The sequence below is a fragment of the Triticum urartu genome, chromosome 6A (genome assembly GCF_056163025.1).
Source record: "Triticum urartu cultivar PI428250 chromosome 6A, HENAU_Tu73, whole genome shotgun sequence".
Classification (NCBI taxonomy): Eukaryota; Viridiplantae; Streptophyta; class Magnoliopsida; order Poales; family Poaceae; genus Triticum; species Triticum urartu.
This window is the reverse complement of record NC_141878.1, coordinates 369264239-369276750: the sequence shown is the minus strand read 5'-3', so window position 1 is coordinate 369276750 and position 12512 is coordinate 369264239. Positions and strand designations below refer to the sequence as shown.

At 47.5% G+C, this 12512-nt stretch overlaps 1 protein-coding gene across 1 annotated transcript; it reads right to left on the bottom strand.

The window, feature by feature from the left end:
- Window positions 1-8174: 8174 nt before the first annotated feature.
- On the bottom strand, window positions 8175-10945 carry LOC125512841 (Phototropic-responsive NPH3 family protein). Its single transcript, XM_048677914.2, has 4 exons — window positions 10673-10945; window positions 10514-10583; window positions 9031-10251; window positions 8175-8894 (listed from the first exon to the last, which is right to left on the bottom strand). Exons 1-4 carry the CDS (start codon window positions 10732-10734, stop codon window positions 8364-8366), a joined length of 1884 nt encoding a protein of 627 aa, XP_048533871.2. The 5' UTR covers window positions 10735-10945; the 3' UTR covers window positions 8175-8363.
- Between the last annotated feature and the right edge of the window lie 1567 nt (window positions 10946-12512).

Below are 12512 nucleotides of genomic sequence, written 5' to 3'. Positions count from 1 at the left end.
GGCCTGCGCGGATGATAACCCACAAGTATAGGGGATCGCAACAGTTTTTGAGGGTAGAGTATTCAACCCAAATTTATTGATTCGACACAAGGAGAGCCAAGGAATATTCTCAAGTATTAGCAGCTGAGTTGTCAATTCAACCACACCTGGAAACTTAATATCTGCAGCAAAGTATTTAGTAGCAGCGGAAAAGTAAATAAGCGAAGAACAATATATGGAAAGCTTGTAGGCAATGGATCGGTGATAGAGAATTATGCCGGATGTGGTTCATCATGTAACAGTCATAACCTAGGGTGACACAGAACTAGCTCCAATTCATCAATGTAATGTAGGCATGTATTCCGAATATAGTCATACGTGCTTATGGAAAAGAACTTGCATGTCGTCTTTTATCCTACCCTCCCGTGGCAGCGGGGTCCTATTGGAAACTAAGGGTTATTAGGGCCTCATTTTAATAGAGTACCGGACCAAAGAATTAACACATAGTGAATACATGAACTCCTCAAACTACGGAAATCACCGGGAGTGGTCCCAATTATTGTCACTTCGGGGTTGCCGGATCATAACACATAGTAGGTGACTATAGACTTGCAAGATAGGATCAAGAACTCTCATATATTGATGAAAACATAATAGGTTCAGATCTGAAATCATGGCACTCGGGCCCTAGTGACAAGCATTAAGCATAGCAAAGTCATAGCAACATCAATCTCAGAACATAGTGGATACTAGGGATCAAACCCTAACAAAACTAACTCGATTACATGATAAATCTCATCCAACCCATCACCGTCCAGCAAGCCTACGATGGAATTACTCATGCACGGTAGTGAGCATCATGAAATTGGTGATGGAGGATGGTTGATGATGACGATGGCGATGGATTCCACTCTCCGGAGCCCCGAACGGACTCCAGATCAGCCCTCCCGAGAGGTTTTAGGGCTTGGCGGCGGCTCCGTATCGTAAAATGCGATGAATCCTTCTCCTTTATTTTTTTCTCTCCCCGAAAGTGAATATATAGAGTTGGAGTTGAGGTCGGAGGAGCTCCAGGGGGCCCACGAGGTAGGGGGGCGCGCCCAGGGGGCAGGCGCGCCCCCCACCCTCGTGGCTAGGGTGTGGGTCCCCTGGTCTTGATATTTTGCCAGTATTTTTTTATTATTTCCAAAAAGACGCTCCGTGGAGTTTCAGGTCATTCCGAGAACTTTTGTTTCTGCACATAAATAACACCATGGCAATTCTGCTAAAAACAGCGTCAGTCCGGGTTATTTCCATTCAAATCATGCAAGTTAGAGTCCAAAACAAGGGCAAAAGTGTTTGGAAAAGTAGATACGACGGAGACGTATCAACGGATCACATTACCATCACCGTCGCCATGCCGTTGTGCTGACGAAACTCCCCCTCGACCCTCTACTGGAACAAGAGCTTGAGGGACATCATCGAGCTGAATGTGTGATGAACACGGAGGTGCCGTACATTCGGTACTTGGATCGGTTGGATCATGAAGAAGTTCGACTACATCAACTGCGTTAACCTAACGCTTCCGCTTTTGGTCTACGACGGTATGTGGACACACTCTCCCCTTCTCGTTGTTATGCATCTCCTAGATAGATCTTGCGTGATCGTAGGAATTTTTTTGAAATTGCATGCTACGTTCCCCAACACCCAGTCCTTTTGTAGCAAAGGACAAGCCTAGGCAAACGCTTATATAAAGCAAAGCGCTCCCGAGGACACATGGGAATTACTATCAAGCTAGTTTTCATCATACTCATATGATTTGCGTTTGTTACTTTAATAATGGGATATGTGGGTGGACCAGTGCTTGGGTGCTATCCTTACTCGGACAAGCCTCCCACTTATGATTAACCACTCTCGCAAGCATCTGCAACTACGAAAGAAGAATTAAGACAAATCTAACCATAGCATGTAACATGTGGATCCAAATCATCCCCTTACGAAGCAACGCATAAACTAGGGTTTAAGATTCTGTCACTCTAGCAACCCATTATATAATTATTACATGTCAATGCCTTCCCCTAGGCCCAAATCATGGTGAAGTGTCATGTAGTCGACGTTCATATAACACCACTAGAGGAAAGACAACATACATCTCATCTAAATATCGAATGAATACCAAATTCACATGGTTACTTATAACAAGACTTCTCGCATGTCATCAGGAACAAATGTAACTACTCACAAAGCATATTCATGTTCATAATCAGAGGGGTATTGAATATCATTAAGGATTTGAACATATGATCTTCCACCGAATAAACCAACTAGCATCAACTACGAGAAGTAATCAACACTACTAGCAACCCACAGGTACCAATCTAAGGTTTTGAGACAAAGATCGGATACAAGAGATGAAGTAGGGTTTGAGAGGAGATGGTGCTAGTGAGGATGTTGATGGAGATTGACCCCCTCTCGATGAGAGGATCTTTGGTGATGACGATGACAATAATTTCCCCCTCCGGGAGGGAAGTCTCCCCGGCAGAACTGCTTCGCCGGAGCCCTAGATTGCTTCTGCACAGGTTCCGCCTCGAGACGATGTCGCTTTGTCCCGAAAGCTTCCTTCTGATATTTTCTAGGTGAAAACCCTCCATATAGCAGAATATGGACACCGGAGGCCTTCCAGGGGGCCCACAAGCCACAAGGGCGCGCCCCCCGGGCTTGTGGCCTCCTGGTGGGTCCCCTCTGGTATTTTCTTCACCTAATATTTTTTATTCCAAAATAATTCTCCGTAAATTTTTAGGACTTTTGGAGTTGTGCAGAATAGGTCTCTCAGATTTGCTCCTTTTCCAGTCCAGAATTCCAGCTGCCGGCATTCTCCCTCTTCATGTAAACCTTGTAAAATAAGAGAGAAAAGGCATAAATATTGTACCAAAATAGGTAATAACAGCCCATAATGCAATAAATATCAATATAAAAGCATGATGCAAAATGGACGTATCAGCCGCCCAATCCATCTGGCACCTCCGAAGCTAGATAGCACGCCCTCCCCCTAACAAATAACCACCACCATCCTCACCAACCTCTATTGTCCACCACCGACCACGCCAGCTACCTCAGCCTCCATCAATGGCGACTGCCATTGTGGCCGTTCTCTGGATGCCGCAAAACCACCTCCCCTGCCTATTTAAACCACAACCGAGCTCGTCATGTTCATCAACCAACACTCATTGGTCCTCCAGATTCCACAAGGAGCACCCCACTGGCCTGGAACTCCATTCTTCTTCGTCTCCGATGAAGAGAGACGCCGCCACCTTTCGGTTGATTACGACGCAACCAGAGCCTCCCACTCTCCAAATTATTTCTCCATTAGATTCCTTGAGCCACAAAAAATCCCTCGCAGTCATCAATTTTAGGGGGAGTAGACAACCATGGGCGAAATCCCTTTATCACCCAACGTCGTCGTCCGCTCGAAAGCTCGCCACCACCGACTGCGCCCACTCCAGTAACTGTGGAGCACCTCTATGGAGTCGCCTTGATCTCCTGAGCACGACCTTGTTATCAGCTCTCCGCAGGTCGCCGCTGTTCGCCGGCGAAGAGCGCCAGAGCTCTACCTCTGATCTACCAGAAAGAGAGATGAGCGCGGGTGACTGGTCAAACCTGACCGGTGGGCCAGGCGGGCCCACTGTCAGTGACCCAGCACCGCGCCGGCTCGATTTAAGTGAAAGCGTAGTCCCTAAAGTACGTTTTCCCTTTTCTGAAAGTGTATTCTATCCCAAACCGTTTTCTTTTATAAGATTTAAATTAAAATTAGAATTTGACTAAACTTTGACTGCCTCTAGTTTTTAAACCACAACTCCAAATGAATTAATTCTTTCCTCAAATTTCATCTAGTTTATTTTAGTATTTGTTTTTAAAAAATTCAAACAACTTTTTATACTTTTTTCAAATTATGTGGTAATTGCAATATTAGGAAAAATGGAGGGAAGAGAAATTTCAAAACTTTTGGAGTGCACTCAACCCTTCTGCATGCTCAAAGCAAGCATCTTGGACACTTGATATGATGAATGCTTGGTTGTTTGCTTGCTAGTATATTTGAATAATGATTATGCTAATTTAAATGTAATTTGCATAGTATTAGTTATGGCCTGCATGTCTACTCATAATATTTTGCCTTCACTCAAGCATGAGATATACTTGGGTGAGGTTATTACCCCTGCCACACATGCACATGTTTTTCTGGCTAACCTGCAGGAAAGATTTGTCATGAGTAAAAGTGACCGTGAGACTGAGATCTCGTTGGGACGAGAGTGATCAGTGATGGCATGTCGGGACATGCTAGGTGGTGACCCTGTTGGGTACTACCAAGGAAAGAAATTGTGCTAACCATTGCAGGAAAATATAAGCCTCCTGAGTCGACCATAGATCGAGTCTTGTTCCGATAACCCCCATACTTGAATCATGCTACCACATGTCCCTGCCATAGGTAGGGTATGGTTGAGTAAGTTGTTAACCCCTTTCCCACACACACACCATACAGAGGACCGCGATGAGGGTTCCCTAGTTCCAGGAATAATGCCATTCATCGGGTCAGGGGGCATGGGTGTTTCCGGCTGAGGCCGAGAGGGGGCACCCCTTAGTTAGCGCATGGTATAAATTGTGATCCCATGCAAGGTTGTGACCTCTCCGTCTTAGAGTTTTCTTGAGAGATGCTTTGGGTGATTCCTGGCATCAGGAAAGTTAAACTGGTGTGTGCTGGTTAGGTGCGTTTTCAACCCAAAGACAGTAATCGGAGCGTCTCAGGGTTGACTAAGGAAATCCTTTACTTGTGAGTAAAGAGTACAACCTCTGTAGAGTATAATACCTATTCGAATAGCGGTGTCCACAGTTAAGGACTACAGTCTTGGATGGGTCAAGTGTCGGTCTTATTTTCGGTCTTCAGAGGAAAAGAAGTAAATCAGAAATTGATTATGATTTATGATGGAAGATTGTGATCACCAATGTTATTATGGACTAACCCTTTCTCTTATATTAAATTATCTTTGGGGAAGGTTTTACCACCTCGATACTCGTGTTTTTATTTTCTTATAAGCCCTTTATGAGGCATCGCTTCAGACACCTGACTGGCACATATGTTATTTTCTTTTGGAATTCACCGGGCGGTTCTACCACCCAGAATTACCTCAACCTTTGATTTCATTTGAAGTAAAGCCCTTTGCGTGGCGTCGCGAAGATGCCCAACTGTGGCATTCTTTTATCTTTTTCTCTTGGGTTCCTTCAGGACAGTCCTACCTCCCGAGGCCTGACTTTAAATTTCTATGCAACATTATGATTTACTAATACCTTACTAATATTAGTTGACAACCTTTATTAATTGTGCATATATAATACTTCACATGGTAGCATCAAATTCTTATCATGGCATGGTAGAATATACTTAAAATTAGTTGCATGCATTCTGCCTGCTTTCATTATATCTTTTGTTCATGATGTTTGCGAGTACATTCAAACGTACTCACTGGCTTGTCCCTGGCTATTGTCTTGGAAAGATCATGATTTGGAGAGGGGCACTATGAAGACACCCCGCAACCTAGGAATTGAAGACAGCAGCCACATGAGATAGAAGTTAGCCAGGTCAGCTGTTCCTGTGGGAAGGGAGTCCCATCAACGTTAGAGATCCACGAGTCGCTTCCGTCATCCACCACTAGAGATCATTGTTATACTCAATGGACATTTATGGTCTTGTACTCAAATTCTTGTAACTGCTTGGAATTATGTATTAAGGAAGTGTCCACCAGCAACAGTAATCCTGGGGTTGATGATGACACAAGGGTCATTTGCTGGGATTTTATGTCCCAGAAAACCGGCCCTAACACACCCTTAAAATCGAGATCCCAAGCAATAATCGAATCAAGCAGGAAGTAGCTATTACCTCCACCGAGAGGGGCCGAACCTGGGTAAACTCGTGTCTCTCAATTCCGATCAACCCCGTTCAAACTACTACCTATCTGTGATGGCCTCATGACTAAGTCCTTTCTCGAGGACATCTGCCATGACAAAACCACGACAAATAGGCTCTCCACCCTGCGCTTCGTAGGAACGGTTTCGATCTTCTATGACATTACTGTTGGCGACATTTTTCTTTTCTCTTTTTTAATGTGTATAAGTTCGTGTTGGCTATGTGCATCCTAATTATGCAGAACTCGGTGTATACTCATTATGCAGAACTCTACGTAATCGAAAAGGTATGTTCTTTCCTCCACCCCCCCCCCCCCCCCGAATTTCACAGGGTGGGCGTGGGCCTTTTTCCCCTCCAACCAAATCTGGCCACCTCAGCTTGTTGGTAAGTTACACGGAAAAAATTACATAGATGTACCAAAGCTCTTTTCAGTTACTCCCTTCATTTTCTAGTATAAGGCCATGGACCTAAATTACATGTATCAAGCCATAAATTTAATGCATGTTTTGCAAGTCAACTTGCCTTCCCATTTACCGGGTTAATTAATAATGCACATGCAAATTAGAGTAAATTGAGTGGACATAAGAGAGGAAGTACGTAATTGAGAGTGTCATTATCATCAAGTGCATTCAATAGAGTAAATTGAGTAAATTAATGTACGAGGCAACGCCATCATTTTTTGCCTTGATTATGGCCTTGTATAGTTGCAATTTTTTTCATAGTGATTTTGTATACGGAAACGAAGGAAGTAATAAAAATGACATTTATAAAAAGAATCAAGTGATCTATAACAACTCTCTAAATATTATTTATGGAGACATAATAAACAGACTAAAGTGACGAGAAGCGACATGCATTCAAAAATGGAGCGTGACACATTTTTCTCCACTAAGTAATCAGAATTGACAACAATTAAGATGGGACATTGGCAGGGAAAGAAAAGCAATGATGAACCTCTAGACAATTTGAGACACGTCGCAAAAGATCAATAATAGCAAATCGGTAGATGTTGTACCCTAGTGAAGAAATTTCTCCAGGACACGACATAGCCTCTCTGAATTGTGAAGCGGCACTGGGGCCTGAGGTGGATGAGGCTGCCCCCATGCCACTGATGAGGAAGAAGCTGAAGATCGACCATCATAGGCGCCTAGAAAATTAGGGCAGGCCATGCTGAGCTGTTGCTGCTGGCTCAGTGGTTGCTGACCCAACGTTTGGAGCTGAGGTGAGCTCTCATCATCCCATCATCATCAAGCCGCGCGCACATAACTTATTCGGACCCTCCACACGCGCCAGACCTAACAAAGAGGATCTTTCACGTTGAAAGGCAAGATAATTATTATACTATATCTACGAATCAACCTATAGTTGAGTTGGTTAGGTGGACAGTGGTATCCCGAACCCACCAGGGTTCAAATCCTGATGCTCGCAGTATTTGTATGCGCGTATATATGAGCGCTTGTGTCTGTACTGATGCTAAAAAAAATTATTATACTGTATCTTCGGTGCATTGTTCTCCCGTGGAATTTTTCATCCATGCTCATCTCTCCCTCTCTCTCTCTGTCCTTGTTTTCTTTAACTCTTCTAGATGCAATTCTTTGCCAAGTGGATGGCAATCATAAGACACGGAAAAGAAGATAGTGCTTGGTGATGGATGGCCTCTTTTTTGTACATAGTACTATCAAACATGATTCGAAACTGCTTATCATCATGACCGTGTTTTGTCAGGCGTTGCCACTCGATCGGGTTGATAATTCTCAAAAAATCATACTCTCTTAAAGTTGTACTAAAGCAGCGGGTATAATAGTATACAATATATAGAAGTAACCTGTGCAGTTCCTATTTGATTTATTTTGACAATTATGCATGATCACTCGCAGCTACAGGAAGAGAGAAACAAAACAACCTTAGGCCTGTACTGATGCTAAAAAAAATTATTATACTGTATCTTCGGTGCATTGTTCTCCCGTGGAATTTTTCATCCATGCTCATCTCTCCCTCTCTCTCTCTGTCCTTGTTTTCTTTAACTCTTCTAGATGCAATTCTTTGCCAAGTGGATGGCAATCATAAGACACGGAAAAGAAGATAGTGCTTGGTGATGGATGGCCTCTTTTTTGTACATAGTACTATCAAACATGATTCGAAACTGCTTATCATCATGACCGTGTTTTGTCAGGCGTTGCCACTCGATCGGGTTGATAATTCTCAAAAAATCATACTCTCTTAAAGTTGTACTAAAGCAGCGGGTATAATAGTATACAATATATAGAAGTAACCTGTGCAGTTCCTATTTGATTTATTTTGACAATTATGCATGATCACTCGCAGCTACAGGAAGAGAGAAACAAAACAACCTTAGGCCTTGGGCAAGGTAGACAACCCAACAAAAATATGCGACGGAAGAAGCAAATTACAAAAACCTAATGGCTGGCTGGCTGCTAGTGGTACTATGCTGCTAATGCCGGTCGGCGGTGATGCTTCTTCCCAGCGGCCACAGCTTGCTGAGCATCCGCTTCGGGTTCCCCGTCGGCATAGCGCAGAAGGCCCTGAACCGCAGCGACGCGCTGCGCGACAGCCCGGCCTTGCGCACGAACTCCTCGTCGTCCTCGTCGTCCTCCTCCATCTTCATGCGCAGCGTGGCGATCTTGGACGCCGCGCGCCGGAGCCCCTCCACGCTCCAGTCGTCCCCCGGGGACGCGCCCGACGCCAGGGCGCGGAGCCGCTGCTCGTCTACCCGGTCGGCGTCGTCCTCCTCCGACCCGGACTTGGACAGCAGCGCCTTGATGTTGCTCGGCAGCTCGCCGGCGACGGGCGCGCCCGACAGCGCCGCCGCCCGCGCGTGCTCGAAGAAGAGCACCTGCACCACGACGCGGAGCGGGAGGAGCTCGTTCTGCGCCGCGTGCGAGCACGCCTTCTCCGACAGCCTCCGGCAGTTGAGCACCCGGCACAGCCGCTTTCTTGCGCTCTTGCTCATCTCCGGATGCGCCTGCAATGCACAGAAAAAAAAACTGACAGATCAGAACTCTCCATTGTTTATGCAAACAAGTCGAAAAACTATCCAACTTCCAAGTAGGGGTCTGCGCTGCGACACAACGAATTTGAGGATTGAAAAAAGAAATCACCTTCAGGTACGAGTCGACGACTTTGTAGAGCCCGTCGTGCTCCGGGCGAGCGCTGTCAGGCACGGCCTCGGCAATCGCGAGCAGTTTCTCCACCGGCAGGTGGGGATCCTTGGCCACCTCCATCAGGAACGTGTCCACTAGCCTGCCCACCCTCGCCAACGCGTACTGCGACACCGGCGCGGCCGACGACGACCGTCGCGCGCCGTCGAACCCCACGCTCTCGTCGGATCTCGACCGCCGGTGCCCGTCCGACCGTCCCGGGCTGTTGTCGTCGGGGCTCCTCGCCGGCGCGGTGGCCGCCGCGTGCCGCAGTGCGAACTCGTGGAGGATGGCCGCCACGGCGTCCACGTCGTACAGCATGTCGCTCATGCAGGACACTGACGGGATGAGCAGGTCGCTCACGCTGGCCTCCTCGAGCTGCCATGCCACCCTCCTCACCAGCTCTGCCTTGGACGCGGGGGACGCGCTCAGGATGTTGGCCGCCTTGAGGAGCTTGAGGAGGAAGGCGCAGGAGACGGCGTCCTTGTCCACCGGGAGAAGGCTCACGATCTTCTCCAGGAGGAGGCGGTGCCTCGTGGTGATCTGCTTCACGCTGGCGCCGACGGCGTGGTCGAACGGCTGCTGCGCGGCGAGCCCGTCCTTGGCAACGTTGGGCAGCCACCGGCGCGCGTACGTCTTGAGCGCGTCGCCGATGGTCTTCTCGTTGACGGCGCCGGTCGATTTCACGGCCACCATGATACGCCAGAACATATCAACGCCGAGCTCCGCGACGTCGTGCGCCCACCAGGGGGACGCGGACGTGGATTTGGCGGGGACAACGGCGACGGCAGGGTTGGCGATGAGGTCGGCGACGGCGTCCACGCAGCGGGAGGTGAGGCCGAGCTCCTCGCACAGCGGCACGTTGTGGCGCGTGGAGTGGAGCACGGCGAGCGCGTCCTTCCAGCGGCGGAGGAGGCAAGAGGCGAGGAAGGAGTCGAGCTTGGCCACGAGGTTCCCGCGGTCGGCGGCCTCGGACATGCCGAGGTGAGCGGCCGCGCAGCGGAGCGGGACGAGGTTGCGTGCGCTGACGGTGATTGTGATGCCGTAGCAGAACTTGGCGCAGACCTCGAACGCCTCGGCGCCGCCCGGGAAGCCCGCGAGCTCGATGACGTCGCCGTCGCCGCCGCAGCCGGACTCGGCACAGAGCGCTTGCAGAAGCAGGCATTTGGAGAGCAGAGGAAACTGTCATCAGGAAACAAACAATCTTGTCAGGATCCGATCGATAAGAGATTCCTTCCAACCGCGAACACAAACCAGGAAATCAATTCTTGCATGGCAATGCAAGCTAAGATTAGAGAAACAGTCAGAGGTTGCGATCGTAACATGCGCAGAAAACAAATCGTTTCTTGTGGAATCACATAGAGAGAGAGAGAGAGAGAGAGAGAGAGAGAGAGAGAGAGAGAGACATGAATGAATCTGGTTCTTGGATTGGATCGTCCATTACCTTGTGGAGATGATAGAGGCATTTGCCCACCAGGATCTGCAGGTCAGTGGCCACCTCCGTGTACACGGACCTGGAGCAGAAAGAAGCGCGGAATCACGCACAAAGCTCGCACAAGAAACAATCTGACAGAGATCGCGCGGAATGAGGATCAGCACGTACCTCTCGGAGTCGGAGGAGGAGAAGAAGGTATCGGGCCTGGTGCCAAGTTTCATAAACTTCATGGTGGCCGAGTAGTAACTAAACAGAGGAAGGAGGTTTGAGTGAGCGGAGGAGGTTGGTTGGTTGGTTATAACCACCAGCAGGCGAGTGAGGATGAGTGCTAACTTTGTGTGAGCCGTGGCTTGGAGGTGGCTCTACTTCTACTTATATCATGATTCATGCATGCACAAGCAAGTGGTTGGAGGGAGGAGAGAGAAGCCTTCCCCAGATTCAGTAGCCTCCTAATTCGAGGTGTCGTCAGATTTGATTTGATTTTATCAGAGGGAAGGGGAACAGGAATATGCAGTCCAACTATGCGCACATATACTGTTTGCGGACGCAGCTTCGGTGTCTTGAAGGCACCTGCCTTTGGGTCACTGACATGTGGGTCAACCATCTGTTAGGTCCACATATCATAGACATAAAGGTAGGTGCCTTAAGGCACCGAAGCAGTCCATTTTGGTGAACTTTCAGTGCTGCTTGCGACGCTCTTCAAATCGAGATGAGGTTCGGGTTGGAGGTGGACATGTGAAAACAGGGACCAGAGAGGAGAGGGGCAATGCAGATGCAGCACAAGTCAAGAGAAATGGGCAGGATCTTGCAGGTTTCGGCTAGGGATCACGGGCAGGATGGACTCCTCCTAGCTGCAGGGGCTGGGTTGGCCACCTACTTGATGCGCCTTCTTTGTCATAAAACAGCTAATAATTCCGGCTCAAAATCAATACTACCACTACTTCTACATACAAAAGGTATAATAACAAAATTCTATATAGGCTAGGTGAACATTACAATGGATCAGGAAAAAAAGATAGGTCCACTGTTGAGTCACAGGAATTTCTACGCTGCTGCCTCGATTCTGGATAGTACATAAGTCAGGCTTTTAGTCCTCGCGAGGGCGGCCCTGGGGGAGATGAGGGCTTTTCATCTTCAAATTGTTATGTTATGCTCAAAATTCAAGTATAAAGGGAAAGGCTAACTTCTGACGAGTGAGCGGAGCGAGTCCGTTGCGGAATCAGTATTGACCTAGCACGTGTGTTATATATACCTCAACCGTCGCGCGGGATACGTTGATTAGTTGTAAATCCTCGGTGTTTGTAACCTCCCTCGATATAGTGAAGATGGGCTGGCTAACACCCGTGGTTTTTTCCCCTTTGTGTTGGAAGGGTTTTCCATGTTAAAATCTCGTGTCTCCTGCTTGTTTTCATTCTTCATCGAGTTGATTTTGCCTATCATATCTCTAACAAGTGGTACCAGAGCCTTCTTTCTGTCTAGGGTTTCTATCTAGCATCGGTGAAGTTTGATATTTCGCTGTTGGACTACGACACGAGGTTTTCCTTGTGGCAAGTAAAGATGCGGGCTATGTTGGCGCATCCCGATCTGGACGAGGCGCTAGATGGCTTCGGTGGAAAATAACCAAAGGCGTGGACCGAGGATGAGAAGCGCAGAGATCGTAAGGCTTTGTCTTTGATTCATCTTCATCTATCTAACAATATTTTGCAAGAAGTGTTGAAAGAGAAATCTGCATCAGCTCTCTGGCTGAAACTAGAGTCGATCTGCATGTCCAAGGATCTGACCAGTAAGATGCACATGAAGATGAAGTTGTTCACGCACAAGTTGCAAGAAGGTGGTTCGGTGCTAAACCACTTATCGATCTTCAAGGAGATCGTTTCTGACTTACAGTCAATGGACGTAAAGTATGATGATGAGGATTTAGGTCTTCTGCTTTTATGCTCTCTGCCTAGTTCTTTTACAAATTTCCGAGATACCATATTATATAGCCGTTATGAACTAACTGTTACTG